The 18639-nt window shown below is 40.2% G+C and overlaps 3 protein-coding genes across 3 annotated transcripts; 1 reads left to right on the top strand and 2 right to left on the bottom strand.

Moving 5' to 3' along the window:
• Window positions 1-1519: 1519 nt before the first annotated feature.
• LOC145609458 (heavy metal-associated isoprenylated plant protein 39-like) lies at window positions 1520-2752 on the top strand. The gene is made up of 3 exons (XM_081664937.1): window positions 1520-1641; window positions 1889-1967; window positions 2111-2752. The coding sequence occupies exons 1-3, from the start codon at window positions 1636-1638 to the stop codon at window positions 2392-2394; spliced, it is 369 nt and encodes a 122-aa protein (XP_081521063.1). The 5' UTR covers window positions 1520-1635; the 3' UTR covers window positions 2395-2752.
• Window positions 2753-10062: 7310 nt separating this feature from the next.
• Window positions 10063-10575, bottom strand: LOC145607534 (uncharacterized). The gene has a single exon (XM_081663159.1). It carries the CDS (start codon window positions 10573-10575, stop codon window positions 10063-10065), a length of 513 nt encoding a protein of 170 aa, XP_081519285.1.
• Window positions 10576-10688: 113 nt separating this feature from the next.
• Window positions 10689-13475, bottom strand: LOC145607535 (uncharacterized). The gene has a single exon (XM_081663160.1). It carries the CDS (start codon window positions 13473-13475, stop codon window positions 10689-10691), a length of 2787 nt encoding a protein of 928 aa, XP_081519286.1.
• Between the last annotated feature and the right edge of the window lie 5164 nt (window positions 13476-18639).

Here is an 18639-nt window from a genome sequence, read left to right on the forward strand (position 1 = left end):
AAATACAGGAAGTACATTAGAGATCTATGGAAGAGACGAGAAGGAGAAACAAAACCAAAAAAAAAAAAAAAAAGAAAGAAAGGACAAAACTATTTGGCAAAAGGAATAGAAATAACTACTCGAAATGACGTGCCTCCAGAATAAAAAAAAAATGCTCGAAATGACGGGAAAGCCCCTTACCGCCTCGACAAACTTGTCTACGTTCAGTTGATCACGTTCCTTGTTTGACAACCTGGTACGTGGTAACATTACAGAAACAATTTTTTTTTTTTTTTTTTTTTTTTTTTTTTTTTTTTTTTTTTTTATTGTTTTATTTTTAACATAATACTGTAACATTAAAAAGACCAAGTTGGAATTTGGAAAGTGTAGGGACATAAAAAACTGCCAATGATGGGGTGAGCAAAAAATCATAATACTGAGATCCGAAACCTGTTAGGAACCGTATATTCCAGATCGAACCAAAATTACGCTGTAATCTGATAAAAACATCATTTAAGTTTAAATTTTATACCAATTCTATACTACTCGTATTGTTTTAACTAATAAATATCAAAATTACAATTGTCTGTATTAATTTTTTCAACAATTACTATTAGTTTGTTTTATTTGCGAGTTTTTTATACGAAAATCTGTAAAAAAAATTTTATTACTAGACATGGTACCCTAAATTGGAACCGAAACTTGACAGTTTCCAAAATCCGGTTTGGGTTCTCAATTTGAGGAACCTGTTGCAACAGGTTCTGATTTCGGTTCCAATTTCAGGAATTTAGTAGGATACCCTGTTTTGCTCACCATGTACCACTTCATTGTGTAAAACTGAAATCTCTGATTAGGTGAAAGTGTGAAACATCACAATAAGTCTAAAATGCAGGTTAAATGACTTAAATCTCCTTACCTGTTTTGTTTCATTAATTAAAAAAAAAAAATTGTAAAAAGAAATATATTAAAAAAAAAAAATTGATGCTCTGTCTTTCAAGAAATTGTTATATGAACTCATGAGAATTGTGTTCAATAATTTTGAATATTTGTAGGGATGATTGTTATTTTTGATATAAAAATATACTTCCTCCGTTTTTATTTAGTTGCAGCACACCCCTTTGGCACACATTTTAAGGAAGATATTAGACTAGGTAAACAAATTAATTAATTTACAAAATTTTACCATCTATTAGAAGAAAGGGATAAGTTGTTACGTTTTAAATTTCATACATTAATTCATTCATTTACCTAGTTTAATCAACTCCTTGAAAAGCGTAATAAAAGGTGTGTTGCAAGTATAAAAAAATAAAGGAAGTACATTATACTCTCCTTTTACTAGCTTTTCTTACAAAAAATCAACATAAATCAAGTTAGATCTATTGGAAGATTGGAACTGCCAATGGGAATTTGACACGTGTTAATCAATTGACATTGTAGAACGACGAGTCGACGTGTACAAAGGAAGAAAGTAATTAAAATTGACTTGCTGCTGTGGGGCCGGGCTTTGTGGCTCTTCCCACTAGTATATAACGAAGAATTTCACATGCATGCTGCACCATTCTTACTTCACCACATTCATCTTTTCATTCTCCGACTCTCTCTAAATTGCACAAATCTCCAATTACCAACACCCCAAACATTACCAATATTACAAACATGCAGGTTTAATCTCTTATCTTACTATTCTATGTATTCTTTGTCTTTCACTTTTACACACACGTTTTTCATTTCTACTTTCTACACACATGTATTTTGGTACCTATGGTTCATATTATTTGCAATTTGAGATATTTTAAAGTTGCACGTAATATGAAACGGAAGTAATATTTGTGTAATAAATGAAATTAATTTTTATTTTCACATATTTATTTATGATTCTTATTTTCGATCTCTTTCGATGTTGCTTCAGAAATTGGTGCTACAATTGGATGTCCACGATGATTTGAATTGCAAGCAAAAGGCTTTAAATCTAGCTTCCACTGTTCTTGGTAATTCCATATTCTGAATATGCCATTGTAAATTTTTTTATTTTATTTTATTTTATTTTTTATTTTATTTTTTATTTATTTATTTTTTATAATGAATTTCGAATTCAATAATAATAATTAAAGTCGGGTTTTAATATTTGTAGGGATTGATTCAATCTCAATGGACATGAAGGAAAAGAAAATGACACTAATAGGGGAGATGGATCCAGTAGATGTGATAAAAATACTAAGGAAGAAATATTGTGCTAAAATTGTCTCTTTTGGGCTTGCAAAAGAGCCCGAGAAGCCCAAGGAAGCACCCAAAGAAGCGCCCAAAAAGTCCCAGAAGCCCAAAGTTGAAGTCCCAGTGATTGACTATTTTAATGCTATGCATTCCCACAACGCCTACCACATCGATCCATACTATTCTCAATGCAGGGGTTATTAATACAAGAAGCGTGGAAGAAGATCCAAATGGTTCCGTTAATTTTTAATTACGGAGTACTCCCTTTATTTCATAACAAAATTTCCGTCTAGTGTTGGAGTTTGTGTTCATTTATTTGAATAAGTGAATGTGTAGTGGAATATGTATAAGCATAACAACTTTTTTATTTTATTTTTAAATTTTTATTACAGTGGATGAATTAAATTGTTATTTGTCCACTTAGAGTGTAGGCACTAGGCGTGTAGCTGTTTTCATGTGCAAAGCCATTTGTATAATTGTTTTTAATTTTTTTGAAAGATTGTAAAACTTAAAAACATGTGTATAAATATTGTAGTGTCTCCATTGTATTTTACTTCAATGTCCACTATTAGTAGTTTACATTATTACAAAGCTTCATTCTATATTTCTATTCTTAGCTTAACTTTTACTCCGTATATCTCTATAAGTTGTTCTAACATATTACAACAGTCACATTACTCATATCAGTCAAATATACATCAAAGAATGATTGATGATTTGGTGATCTATGTGTTCCGGGTGTGCTCCGGTACAGATAATCTTCGTGGGTTGGTAAAGGTTTACCGTCCAATTACGCACCTGCACAGTCAACACAGATGAGCTAACCCGGGGGTTATCCGGGAATAACCTCTCCGATACTAAAGTCAGCAATCCGATAAGAAGAAAGAGTGAAGAGAGAGAAAGTGTTTTAGATATGTAGAGAGAGAGAGAGAGAAAGATTGTACCTTTGGGTGAACATTTGCTTGGGTATATATAGGGAAACAACCAAGCTGGTGCCACCTATAACGATAGGTGGCAAACCGACCTCGTAGGCAGCAGGTGCCTACGTGGCCTCAAGCAGCTCTCCACGTGGCCGTTTAGAAAGGTCGTTATGGATACTTGAGCTTTCTTATTAATCAGTTGTTTGGTGGTATTAGAAGACATTACCGGCTAATTAGATATTATTACCGGTATTATCCCGTACAACTAGCCCCCCAAGTGAGGACGGTGGTAAAACCGGCGTTCTCATTTGTAATTATGAGAGGGAGTTAAGTAAGGAAAGCTTGTTCTGGGATTTTAAAATCTCCGGTATGCCCCCCAAGTGAGCAAAGTACCGATAGTGCTTTGGTCACTTAAAAATCAACTGAGATTTAAAAATCTCCGATTTGCCCCCCCAAGTGAACAAAGTACCGATAGTTCTTTGGTCACTTAAAAAATTAACTGAGATTTAAAAATCTCCGATTTGCCCCCCAAGTGAGCAAAGTACCGATAGTGCTTTGGTCATTTAAAAATCAACTGAGATTTAAAAATCTCCGACTTGCCCCCCAAGTGAACAAAGTACCGATAGTTCTTTGGTCACTTAAAAAATTAACTGAGATTTAAAAATCTCCGATTTGCCCCCCAAGTGAGCAAAGTACCGATAGTGCTTTGGTCACTTAAAATTTAATTGAGATTTAAAAATCTCCGATTTGCCCCACAAGTGAGCAAAGTACCGATAGTGCGCTTAGGCATTATTATCTTTGATGAAAAATTTAAAAATTCCAAAATTGGCCTGGGCGGGAAAACTTTAAAATTGAGTGGGGCACGTGTCATTCATCCTGCGTCTTAGTTTACGAAAAGGCGTTTTTCCCCAGCCGTTGGATTGCATGCACAAACTGTCACTTCAACTGCCACTGTTCATGGGGGTATTTAAGCCTCGAAAATGAGCAATTTTCCTCATTTCCAAAAAATTTCTTCTAAGTATTTTTCTGCGAACACACTTAGGGTTTCGTCGATCAATTTGCATCATCAAGAGGAGAATAATTTCAATTGCTTGCTTGAAGATATAACTTTCTCGACTTTCTCACTTCAGTGTTTCTGTTAGAGTTGTTCTGCGAAGTTCAATCGGTTCAACGAGGTAAAAAGCCCTAACTTTTCGTTTATTTTGGTAATTTAGAGTGTCAATTGCCTGTTTCGCCTTAGTGTTGTGTCTGTGGTTGTGTTTGTTAAGTTTATGCCTGAATTTGTTCAAAACTCGACTTCGGGTAAGGCCGGCGAGGCTGACCCGTTTGCACCCTTGTCCCCAGCTCCAGTGAAAGAAGTTGAAAACTCTTATCAGCCTACCTGGTCTAATATTTTAGAAGACGTTGAGATCATCTCAGTCTCCCCGATAAGCATTTGTTCTCAGTTGGAGTCTACTTTCGAGATTATTCAATACGGATCAAACTTAGGCAAGATAGGTCGTAAAACAACGGCGATGCCGAGAACTAAAAGAATTAGTTACCAGCCTGGGGAAGGTGAAACCTCTGAACACCGTGCAGGTAAAGAACCTGTGGTTGAGGAAACCTCTGATGTCGGTGAGGAGCACGTACAGTCTGTAGAGAGGTCTTTGGAGGATATGGATGAGGAGAGTGTAGGCAACAGTCAAGATGAGGGTGTAGGTGGGAGTGGTGGTGAGGAATCTGATGAAGCCGGTAGTGGGGATGGCAGTCAGGATACCGAGGTGAGTGAGCAGGGAGTAAGAGTGAGGGAGGGTGAGGCCGCTGAAAGAAGCGATGCCGTCTTGAAAGAAGAGAGTTTGGATGAAGGGTATGACTCTGAAAATGACGACCCAAAATACCGAGAACCTCTTGAACTAAAGGCCGAGTATAAGGTTGTGTCGACGAAAGTTGACCCAGAATGGCTCGAGAAGGCTACCGAGAAAGAGTATTGCCGTATCGGTGCTCACTTCTTCAACCTTCCTGACGGCTATGATTTGAAGTTACCTAAGGAGGGTCAAACTGCTCTTGACTGTCCCGACGGTCATATAGTCGTATATGCAAAACATCTTGAGTATGGTTTACGGTTTCCATTACATCCTTTTATCGAGAAAATTTTCAGGGCTTGGAATGTATGTGTGGCGCAGCTAACGCCCATTACTATCCGTAACCTTATCTCACTGGTGTGGGTTATGATATTCATGGACTTCCCTCTTACTTTGAACTTATTTCGCACTCTTAACTGGCTAAAGAGAGATAGTCAGTCACCAGGGTTTTGGTCATTGTTCACGGCCCATGGTAAATGTACAGTCTGGCCGAAACTGACCAGTTGTAAAGGTTGGATGGAGAATTTCTATTTTCTAAGTGTTCCTGAAGACTAAAAAGTTCGCAGGCGTTTCTATCCAGCTCATAGCATGTTTGATACCATTAGGCGTAGAAGATTAGGTGAGATAGAGAAGTATGCTTGTAAATTTTTTGATTGTACATATGTAAAGGCCGGTAGTAAGAACAAAGCTGTACCGAGGGTGTGGCTACCCAACTGTAATTATATCTTGGGTAACGCCCCTTTGTCTCATGTCGGTCTCTGCTGGACTGACGAATTTGGTATGGTTCTTCTCATATTAACAGCTTTGTTTCATTTCATCATTTTCATCATCATTATTATTATTTTATTATATGTATATTGTTATTATTATTATTTTATTTTATTTTATTTTTTTATTATCGTTACTTTACTGTCCAGAACCAGTTAGTTCAAAATAACTGACTGCCATGTCGGTATCTCGATTTTTAGAGTACTTAAGTTTCGCAGCCCTGTTACCCGTATTTATTCCTTGTGTGCTTACTGTGGTGCAGGTATTAACAAGTTAGATTTTGCCAACTTGGGTTTACATCCTGACGGCAGGGTGAAATTTCAGTGCCCTCCAAACCCAAAACACGGTTACGATACATTACCTGTATACTGCACGCGTGCTCTTAAAGGGAAGAAAAGAAGACGACAAGACATGACTTCCAACGAGCAACGTAGGACCAGAATTCCTCGCACTCTTCCGGTCAGAAAAGGCGGAGCAAATGCCCAGAAAAGATCTAGCGACCTCTCAAGCCGTGACCAGAACAAAAAGCAAAAACAAGATGAGGCCGCTAAAAATCAGTAGAAGCCGTCAGAGGCCTTCAAGGATTTGAACGTCGTGAATCTGGAGGATGACGCTCCTTCCGGTGTCAGGAAATTAAATATTACTCTGCGCAAGCCTACTGAGGCAAGTGTTGTTGCGGCGGAGAAAGTTGTAACGGCTGATAAACTGATACCGGCCGAAGAATCTTCTCTGAGGGAACGACAAAATCGGTTGTCGGGCAAGTCTGCTAGCAGCAAGAATGCCTTCATACCTGTGATGACAGGGGACTATATCGAGGTTCCCCATGTGAAGGTTCCTACCAAGGTTGCTGAGGAGTTCTTAGTTCCTAGCGGCAGTGCTGGCGAGCCGTGGCATCCTCGCATTAATGTAAATAGAGGGGAGTCTGTTATCTGTGATGACCCCAATACCGGCGGGAGCATGGGTTGGAGAGTGCTGAAGGATCTGGCCACGCCGGCAGATATGCCCGTTGACAAGCTTATCGCTCCTTGCGGCCAAATGATGAACGACATGCTCCGGGTACGATAGTCTTTATATATATGTATATTTTTATCTTGTTTTTTATTTTTTATTATTATTATTTTTTTTATATGATAATTATACACAGTTGTGTAACAACTCTTTTCGTCCTCTCTCTCTTTCTTTTTATAGACTGTCAACTCGGCGGTCGAGGTGGTACACATGTACCGATACTATCAGCGCTGTCATGATCAGGCCGAGGCAAAATTTAAAAAATGCGATGACGGCCGACAAGCTGCTATCAAAGAGAAGGATCAACTGACGGCCAAGGTCAAAACGTTGGAGAACAATATGATTGTTCTGAACACTAAGCTGGCCAACCAGGAATCCATGCAAAAGAGAATTACCGACCTCGAGCTGCAGCTAAAGACAGAGAAGGAGGCCAAAACGAAATTGGAGGAGAGCTTGAAAAAGGCTGAGGAGGACAAGCCCGATATCAGGCGCCGAGCAGTCAATCGGTTCATGCAGTCTGACCATTACCGGAACTTGCTGGTGGACCGATACACTGGCGGATGAGTAGCTGCGCACCGCTGTGTCTGCAAGGCCGAGAACTGGGATGCAGAAAAATGGTAGGCAGCTGAGAACGCTTATAGTGAAGATATGCACCTGTCCCCTACCAGCTATGAAGGAGACTATTTTGATAACCCTCCTCCAATTGAAGTGATGAAGAATCTGGATCCATGTGATTTGCCGGAAGAGGAGTTTGCTGATGCCCTCATTGCTAGTCCTGTTAAAGAGGATAAAGCTGTCGGCACTTCTGAACCTGCCCCCCAAAAGGAGCCTGAATCGAAGAAAGATTAATGGGGCGGGGAGTCATCACCGGAATCATGCGGGTCCTCCTTGTCTGTAATTTCTAAGGCTCATTGTTGAGCAACTTATGTTTGTTTTTGTTTAAGATAATTTTTTTTCAAACTTGTATTTTGGCCGATCTGACCCTTGTCTTTTTTGGGTAATGGCTGTCGATTTCCTGTGTGTACGTTCTGACAATTTTTATTTTCTGTTGACTTAATCACTTATCTGCAATATTTGAACTTGGCAACCTGTTTATCTTAATTGCGCAGAACTAAACATTTTCTCCGTCATACTTGCATTCTGAATGATTTTGCCGTTAATTTTGTTTGAAAGAGACTTACACGTTTTCGCTGTATTATAACTGTATTGTAATTGTATTATAATTGCATATTCGTTTGCTCAACAATTCTCTTGTCAAAAATCTTATCTCATATTCGTTTGCGTACAGATAAGCAAAATTTTATAGCGCTTTGCTACTTAAACTATTTCTAGTTCTAACAAATTATCGGCTTTTTTGTTTTTTCGATTCCAACTTTTTTGATTCCAACACATTGGCACATCAGGCATATGCCCCCGAATTCCGCAATTAATTTCCTTAGAAATTGATTTCGGAATTCCTTATCATTATGGTATTGCTGGTTTTCCTGTATATGCAGCCTTTAGCAGGCCAAGTATTTGACAGTGGATCAGACCGTCAATTTCAACTTGCCTTGAGGCGCAATAGTTATCCAACCTTCCTCCTTACTTGAATGAAAGAGACAGCTAGCTAGGCTGTTTATCAAATCATATCGAAAGCAGGGGATGGCTCCATATGTTATACTACATACTTTTCTTATAAACGACCTTGGCCAAAATTGTTAAAACAAATTACAGCCATAGAGTTTGCCTACAACATAGGAAATAACAAAGAACGCTGAACCATGACTACATGTCATGCCGGTACCTAACATGAAAAGCTAAAAGGTTTTTAAACATAGTATTTCTTGAGGAATCTTGTATTCCAAACATTTTTTAACGGTAATCCTTCTAGAGTCATCAACCGATACGATCCTTGGCGGACTGTTTCGTACACCTGGTAGGGGCCCTCCCAGTTTGCGGTTAGCTTACCATCTGCATTTCCTTTATCCGTAGCGGCTGTCCTACGAAGGACCAAGTCTCCATCTTCCAGAGGCCGATAATTGACTCTTTTGTTATATGCTTGACTCATACGACTTTTATATGCCGCTGATCTGATGGCAGCCGTAAGCCGCGTTTCAGGTAAGAAGTCTAATTGCTGTCTTAGGTGCAAGTCATTTTGATCCTCACAAAAATGCTGAACACTAAACGTAGGGAGTCCTACTTCAGCCGGAATGACAGCTTTCGAGCCGAAAGCAAGGTTGAATGGCGACTCCCCAGTAGTTTCCCTTGTTGTCGTTCTATTTGCCCATAATATTTCCGGGACCAGATCTGCCCACAAGCCTTTCGCATCTTCTACCTTCTTTTTCAGTGCCGTTAGTATCTGCTTATTTGCGGCTTCCGCCTGGCCGTTTGACTGAGGATGACAGACTGCCGCGTACGCAAATTTAACCTTGTATATGCTGAGGAAGTTCTTAACTGGGCTGCAATCAAATTGGGAGCCGTGATCAAAGACCACTGCAACCGGTAGGCCAAATCGGGTGAATATACTTTTCCAGATAAACTTCTTAACCTCACCCGCTGTTATTTTTGCTACCGGTTCCGCCTCTATCCACTTTGTGAAGTAGTCAATCCCTATTATCAGGAATTTTCTGCTCCCTGTTGCTGACGTAAAAGGCCCAACAATATCCATTCCCCATTGTGCAAACGGTATCGAATTTAGAATTGGTGTTAAATCGTTTGGCGGCTGGTTGATTGCCGGCCCAAATTTTTGACATTTATCGCACTTTTTCGCGTACGCTAGAGTATCAGCATTCATTGTTGGCCAGTAATACCCTCTTTTCATTGCTTCTAAGGACATTGACCGGCCTCCGGCATGATTTCCACAATCCCCTTCGTGGATTTCTTCTATCAGCCTAGCTGACTCATAGGCCGATATGCACCTTCGCAATGGTAGCGAGAACCCCATTTTATACAGCATTCCCTTGAACATGACAAACCAGATACTATCCTTCTTTATCTTCTGGGCTTCTGTTTTATCCGCCGGTAAGACGTTATGCACCTTGTAGGCTAGCACGCCATCATACCATTCTTGGCCGATAATCACGCAATTCACCTCTTTTGGAGTGTTGTCGGGGTCAATACTTTTGTGTTCTAGAAGCTCTACCATCACAGTGCGTTCCGGGTCATTGAAGCTTGAACTAGCCAGTTTTGCCAAGGCGTCTGCCTGTGTTTTTCGCTCTCGGCACCAATTGTATTTCAAACGTTTCCAAGTTGGCCGTTATTTGCTTCAACTTGGCCAAGTAGGCCATCATTGTTTGTTCCTTTGCCTCATAGGTGCCGTCAAACTGACTTGCTACCAATTGTGAGTCAGTCGTGAGTTATATCCGCTTTGCCTCAGCCGCAACACATAATTGTACTCCCGCAAGTGCTGCCTCATACTTAGCTTCATTATTTGAGGCTTTGAACTTGAATTTGATAGCATACTCGAATATGTCCCCTTGCGGTGATATCATAACGATACCGGCTCTGGAGCCCGTTGATGCTGAGGAGCCGTCAACAGAGACCTTCCACACTCCATTGACTTCTTCTTCTTTGGTGTACGATGTTTCCACAATGAAGTCTGATAATGCCTGAGCCTTTATCGATACCCGTGGCTTGTAAATGATAACGTACTCCGACAACTCTACCGCCCATTTGAGCAATCTTCCTGACGTCTCCATTTTCTGCAGAGACTTCTCTAACGGCTGATTTGTTAACACTTCAATGGTATGTGCATCAAAGTATGGCCGAAGTTTCCTTGCGGCTATAACCACTGCATATGCAATTTTCTCTATCAGTGGGTATCGTCTCTCTGCCGCGTTCAGGACATGGCTCACACAATAAATTGGCATTTGTGCTTTCTTTCGTTCCACTATCAGCACCGCTGCAACCGTCTTTGGAGATGCCGAGATGTATAACTGCAGGCTTTCTCCCTGTTCCGGCCGTGCTATGGTCGGAAGGGACCTTAGATGGTTTTTGACCACCTCCAACACCTTTGCCTGCTCTCCCCCCAAACGAAGGTTTTATTTTGCCGGAGGACTACAAAGAATGGTAAGGCTTTATCAGCCGATTTGCTAATAAACCTTGTCAGCGCTGCCATGCGTCCGGTAAGCTTCTGTATGTCCTTTATTGACTTCGATTGCAGTAGGCTAAGTATAGCTTCTATTTTGTCAGGATTTGCATCTATTCCCCGTTCACTAACCATAAACCTCAAGAATTTCCCTGAACGAACTCCAAAGACGCATTTTTCCGGATTGAGCTTCATTCGGTACTGACGCAAAGTTTCAAATGTCTCCCTTAAATCTGCAACGTGATCAGTGGCTAACCGGCTTTTTACGATGGAGTCGTCAATATATACTTCCACGTTTCTTCCTTTCTGATTTGCAAAGACTTTGTCTACCAGTTTCTGATACGTTGCCCCGGCGTTTCGTAACCCAAATGGCATTGCCTTGTAACAAAATACTCCGGCATCAATAATAAATGTCGCTTTCGTTCTATCTGGTGCATACAGGCTAACCTGATGATATCCCGAGAAAGCATCCATAAAACTAAGCAGAGCATGGCCGGAAGTGGAGTCTACCAGCCTATCTATTCGGGGCAGTGGATAACAGTCCTTTGGGCAGGCTTTATTCAGGTCTGTAAAATCCACGCACATCCTCCATTTTCCCGACGGCTTCCTTACCATGACCACGTTTGCTAACCATTCAGGGTACGTGCAAGGCTCAATAAACCCTGCCGCTAGCAATTTGTTTACTTCAGCTTGTATTGCTTCTATCTTTTCTGTTGAGAAGTTTCGTTTTTTCTGCCTAACCGGCCTGACATTTCTATCCACATTCAGCTTATGTACTATAACATCTGGGTGGATCCCGGGCATTTCATCTGCCGAGAAAGCAAACACGTCAGCGTTCTCCCGTAAAAGTTCCATTAAATGACAATGGGTATCAACATCCATGTCGGACCCAACTCGTACGGTTCTTCCCGATACCCCAGGTTGCAACTCAATTTCTACCGTCTTCCCTCCCGGCGAAGGGCGGGGAACTGCTGCCGGGCGTGTATCGAAATTCTCCATTGCTAAGTCATGCGCAGATATGGCTCTCCCCCTTTTCTGTGTTTCCTGATTAGCCTGGGGTTGTCGGTTAGGCTGCTTTAGAGCTGTCACATAGCACTCCCTGGCCATTGTTTGACCTCCTCTAACGCGTTCTGTCTTCCCCAAATTTGAAACATATACCATCGTCAAATGATATGTCGAAACTACCCCCTGCACATCATGGATCAGGGGTCTACCGACAATAGCGTTATACGCTGAGGGCACATCAATTATTAAAAATTCCGTCATAACATCCCTGGCCGCCATGCCTTCGCCAATTCTAACTTGCAAGGCTATACTTCCTTCCGGCCTAACTGTGGATCCGTTGAAACCGATAACGGGATACGATATCGGAGTCAGGTACTTCCGGCCTATTCTCATTGCGTCAAATGCTTCTACAAACAGGATGTTAGCGGAGCTCCCTCCATCAACCAACACTCGTTTGATGTTGGCTCCATTGACCGTCAAAATTAAGACCAATGGATCATCGTGAGGAAATACCAAACCCTTGGCGTCTGCCTCCGAGAAGGATACTGACGGCATAGACGCAGGCCTTGGCCGTTCATCCACACCCAATGCATTCACTGTGCGCCTGTGCTCAGACAGACTTTTTTTCGCCCCGCTAACTGATCCCCCATGCACCGGACCACCGGTAATAACCTCTATTGTAATCTTGTGACCTGGCGCACTGTTCCCTTGACGGTATTCTCCGCTGTGATTGCGCCGGTAGGTGTCATCTTGCATGGACGAGTCACCCTGCCTTCGATATTCACTTTGCCTGGGCTGCGAGGCTTGCTGCCGACTTGGCCCTGCTTGAGCTCGGTACTGGGACAGGTGGCCCTTTCTAATGAGGTCTTCTATATTCTCTTTCAGCTGAGTACATTCTTCCGTATAATGGCCAATGTCCCTGTGAAACATGCAATATTTTTTCGTGTCTCGACCTTTGGTTATCATTGGTGCCGGTCGTGTCCATTCCTCTCTGTGCTGATTTATTGAATATATTGCGGCCCTAGGTGTGTTCAGTTGCGTGTAACTGCTGTACCGGCCAAGACCTCTGGGTGGCCTACCGGTTCTTTGCTGGATTGGTTGTTGTTGTTGTCTGTTCATTCCACCGGCATAAGTGTTAGGCGCAATACTGTCATTCTGTCTTCGAAAGGGCTCTGATGCCGCTATCTGGTTACTGGTTTTCAGCAACTCCTCGCTTTTTATGTATTCATAGGCCTTGCCAAAGGCCACGCCTAAATTCGGGAATGACTTCCTTGCCATGTATTTCTTGAAATCATTATCTCCCAAACCGTTCATTAAAGCCATTACAGCTATTTTCTGCTGCAATTTTGGTATCGTATTAGCCTCACTATTAAATCTACTTATGAAATCCCTAAGGGACTCATCTCTTCTTTGCCTGACCGACATAAGCTCTCCAGAAGTTCTCTGCCTTGCACTGTTGCTGATATACTGACCGGTAAACAGCTCGACCAAGGTATCGAAGCAATCAATTGATCCATTCTCCAAATTGGAAAACCAATCCGAGGCTGGTCCCGTTAGTGTTGTCGGAAACACCTTGCACCACACCGCGTCGGTGTCGGTATAAAGCAACGTATGGCTTTCAAATGCCGCTACGTATCGCTTGGGATCTCCCTTGCCATCAAAGGTACATGCCGGCATTTTTATCCTTTCCATTTGCTGATCCAGTACCTCCTGGGTGAAAGGTGATACTCTCGGCCTGACTATAGCTCTGGCGTACGTCTTACTGGCCCGCTACTGATCTCGTGCTGCCGGGACCCTGAGTCCTCTATCTGTGTTCCATGAGTTGGCTGACGCTCACTTGGGACAATTATTCCCCGATTCTGGGGCTGTGGCGGCGGTTGCTGGTCTGCCTGGTTGAACTGGCTCGCCAGGTTCACAATCACGGGAATGGCCGGCGTATCAACTTGCCCCTTATTGGCTGCAGCTTCAGCCTCCTTTCTTTTCCGGGACATCGCTTTCATTACCCTTGCCGTTACCTCTAACTCTTCAGGGGTAAATTCCTCCAGGGGGTCCGGTATCCGTGCGGGACTCCGTTCAGGTGTTACCGGTGTGTTCACGGTGTTCCTGTTGAGAAGATGAGTTTCATCCTCCACCTCAATCTCAGGTATTGCATTGACGGTTTTGTTTGCTTTGACATTCAGAGTGTTACTATCATACTGACGGTTTTCAGCTTCTGCTATAGGTGTTACGTGTTCCTGGTTTTCTTCCATGACTGGCGAAGGTTATTTGGACGATAGAAGTTATTACTATCCCCTCCTTCTAGCGCCAACTGTTCCGGGTGTGCTCCGGTACAGATAATCTTCGTGGGTTGGTAAAGGTTTACCGTCCAATTACGCACCTGCATAGTCAACACAGATGAGCTAACCCGGGGGTTATCCGGGAATAACCTCTCCGATGCTAAAGTCAACAATCCGATAGAAGAAAGAGTGAAGAGAGAGAAAGTATTTTAGATATGGAGAGAGAGACAGAGAGAGAGAGAGAAAGATTGTACCTTTGGGTGAACATTTGCTTGGGTATATATAGGGAAACAACCAAGCTGGTGCCACCTATAACGATAGGTGGCAAACCGACCTCGTAGGCAGCAGGTGCCTACGTGGCCTCAAGCAGCTCTCCACGTGGCCGTTTAGAAAGGCCGTTATGGATACTTGAGCTTTCTTATTAATCAGTTGTTTGGTGGTATTAGAAGACATTACCGGCTAATTAGATATTATTACCGGTATTATCCCGTACACTATGTTAATTGATCCGAAATTAAGTTAAGCCTATCTAAGACTTCTTTGTTGAATTGTTGTTGATGATACATTACATATTTACATGCTCAAACCTTCCAGTGGTGCAGGTATTTTTATTTTTTTGAAATTTATTTATTTTTATATAAATACCTTCATTTTATCTTACTTACAACACTTTGACATTTATTACTATTCACAAATTTATATTTAACCATTCTATTTAATTTTGACGTTATTTTTTGTCATTGACAAGCATTTTTAATTTTGTCGTTGGAAAATATTTTTAGCAAAGAAGATGGTGTGGCAACACGCCAACACTTTAGATGGAACTATGGAAGAAGTAGTTTATGCAATAGCGTGTTCCTAAGAAAAGTTTGATAGCATTTGATTAAGATATTCCCAAGGCCAATTGGGAAAGTCTATTTTAGTACGGCGGCTGGAGTGCTGGACAGTTACCAGGGCTAGGGGTGTTAATGAGCCGAGCCGAGATCGTGCCTCTCTAGGCTCGGCTTGAGCTCGAGCTCGACTTCGGTGAGCTTAGGCTCGGCTCGGCTCGGCTCGAAGCTCGTCAAGCCTAACAAATCAAGCTCGAAACCATCGTTCTTTAGATATTGAGTCAAGTACCAAACTTGCTCATTTTCATTAAGTCTTCCCTTTTTTCTGCTTGCGTACACCCAAAAATTATCAAAATTTGCAAAAAATTATATCAATTCTTAATCTTTTGTTAAAAAAAAAAAAAAAAGGTACGGTAATTAAAATTGAACACCTGTAATTTTCTAGAATTCATGTGGTGATTGGTTCTAGTAAGAGATTCAAAGTGGTACAAGTTGGTAAACCGCCGCCTCCGATCGATGTCTTTTTCATAATAGAGACTTAGAGAGTAAAGGCGATTGAGAAGGGATACGAAAGAGGAAAGGAGTTAGGGTTTTGGAGTTTTGTGTTTTGTTCTAAACATGTGATGTTACCAGTATTATAAGGCCCAATACAGGAAATGTCTAATAAGACAATAACCCCACAAAGCTTAGTTTTTTTATTAATAATTTATTTTAGGTATTAATTACTGTAGCTTATAATAAAATATTAATATCTATAAAAAAAATCGAGCTTGTTCATGAGCTTTCGAGCCAAGCCAAAGAAAGCTTGGGCTTGGCTTGTTAAGATCTTGAGCCGAACTCGAACTCGAGACGAACTCGAAGTCGAGTCGAGCCAACTCAAGCTGAGCTTTGATCGAGCCGAGCACTAAATAGTTCACGAGCAGGCTCGGCTCATTAACACCTTTAACCAAGGTATGAGAAGATTATGATTAAAATTATTAAACATCTAGTTTAAAAAGATTCTTAAATTATATTTCACCGCTATATACATTATTAGCAAACAATATGATTAATAAAAGTTTAATGATAGAGTACTACATACACACACACACACACACACAAAATCTACTTCTTAAAATGAAATTAAGTTAGGAATTCATGATAAAATCACGCTCTAATCGATATAATTAATGTTAACTTTTTCTCAATATTTTATTTTTTAGCTTCTTATACAAGGGCTATGCTTACCATTTTCCTTAATTAAAATAGGATCTTGCTAACGAACGCCCCCAAGACGTAAGTTAACTCTTTTAAAAAGTACTTAAAATAGTATTAATTTGGGAATGTATGTCAAAATCGCGCGTCGATTTGATGTAATTAATGTTTATTTCAAGTTAATATATATTCATACTTTTAGTTATCTTATCCAACACTTCTGAGACGTTCGTTAACTTTTGCCATAAAAATATTACATATATAATGCATAGTAAAACACACTTCTTCCATTTTTGTTTATTTACAACATGACCTTGTGGCACATATCTTGAGATTGAGATTATATACTCGGGATTTAGGAATAAGGTGCACCTAAGGGTATTGTTAAATTAATTATAAAAACTTAATACTAAATTTTTGTATGTATATAAAGAAAAGGCAAGTACGGAAAATGTATACTTCATAATGACATTTCACATGTATAAACGCATAAACGGTGTGCTAACAAGAGAAGGTTTTGTGTGAGTCCGTTTTACGTGAGTCCAGTTTATAACGCACTCCCCTTATCACAAACCGCAACCCTTGTGGCCACACACAACCCAGAATCAGCCACCCCTTCCTTCACGCTGGCGATGATGCCGCCATCTCCGACCTACCCCACTGCCATCACCCTCCCTCTCCCCCCTAAATTATGAATATTTTTGCTACGATTCATAGAATGGCAAACGTATTTGGAGTTCCCATCACAAACGAAACATTAAAAGAGATGAAAGAATATCAAGACAAGAAGACGCTGAACCAAAATGACCGACCTAAGGCAGCAGTGTTAATGAAGAACATTGATGGTAAGGATGTGAGTGCTCACAATTTCGCAGCAAATCTGGTTGATCGTTGTGGTAGTAGCGTTGCTACTAAGTCTATAAGTGTATGATTTACAATGCAACTGGAGGTCCTATAAGTCTATAACATTGGAAAACTCCGCCATTGATGCAGCACCTTCATCACGAGGAAAATGTGTCTAATATCTGATCAATATGGTCTAATATCTGATCAATATTGTCTAATTTCTGACAATTAAAACCCGAAAAAAATACTATCAGAAATAAGATTTTGTTAGACAGGAATAAGTTAATTTTCGTCAGGAATTCGATGTTTTTTGTCAGGAATAAAATCATTCTAGTTAGGAATAAGTTAATTTTCGTCAGAAATTAGATATTTTTCTGCTTGTATGATCGGACTCACGTGAGTCCGTTCTATACAATACTTTACGGTGCTAACAAAGATATGAGTGTGTATTAATTATTACTCGTAGTTTATGAATTAATTGAGGAACTAAACGAGTTTAGCTGGTGTCCCCATTATTAAGATACACGATTACTAAATAAAGAATTGTAAGTACAAAACTAATTCCCCTACTAATTTTTTTTTTAAATATTCCGAATATTCTACAAGAGAATGCCATTTTAAGAATTATTCTAAGCGCATTGATCCCATTCGTTTAAGAAATAAATTAAAGGACTTTTTTTTTTGTGTGTGTGTTGTTGTTGTTGTTAGGGATAGCACGTGCCCCAGGCTCAATGTGGATCCGCCATTGCTTACAGCAATCCCCATAATGCCCATTGTTACAATAATACAATTACTCCGTAATATTTTTTTTAAAGAAAAAAAGTTAGACATTGGAAACTACTTGTTGGAAATTCCACGTGGCATATGAATGACGACGTAACAGGCTAACAGCCCAACGAGTAAAAGGACAAAGAAACTATAAAATAAGTTATAGAATACTCGTAACAAATAAAAATGACATGGCTTATAATTTCCATTTCCTCGTTGTGCGGCGGTGCTCCCGGTTTGTGCCTCGTCTACCATTATTACGGAGTATCATTATTATTTTTATTATTACGGAGTATTACGAATTATTATTACTATTATTATTATATCTTAAAAAAATAAAGATATACTCCCTTCATCCCTAAATTACATTCCTATTTCTAGCATTTATTCCTTACATAATAGAGAGAAGTAGGAATGTAATTTAGAAACGGAGGGAGTACAATTTATAGAAAATCAGTGGGAAGTTGAGATACAATATGAGCCTCCAATTCTTTAGCTTATAGAAAAGCCGATCCTAATAAATATGAGCTGCAGCACGCGCCCTAATATCTTGAGTTTTAAAAAAATTAAGGTTTGATCAAGATTCCAACAATCAAACTTATAGCAAAATGCAGGTTAAATCTCTTACCTTTCAACATTGTTTCTTTGTCCGTTTTCCTAATTTATTATTATTATTGTTTTTTTTACGGGTTCTAGTATAAATACTGTAATTTGCACATGATAATTCGACACTTCTTACTTCACCGCTTTCACTTTCATCCATCACTCTCTCTAAATTGCACAATTCTCCAACTAGGAAAACCACAAACAATCAAACATATAGCAAAAATGCAGGTTAAATCTCTCGCCTTTCAACATTGTTTCTTTGTCCTTTTTCCTAATTTATTTTTTTTTCTTCAAATTGATGCAATGTAACATTATAATTAC

The sequence above is a fragment of the Chenopodium album genome, chromosome 23, assembly GCF_948465745.1.
Source record: "Chenopodium album chromosome 23, dcCheAlbu1.1, whole genome shotgun sequence".
NCBI classification, from domain to species: Eukaryota; Viridiplantae; Streptophyta; class Magnoliopsida; order Caryophyllales; family Amaranthaceae; genus Chenopodium; species Chenopodium album.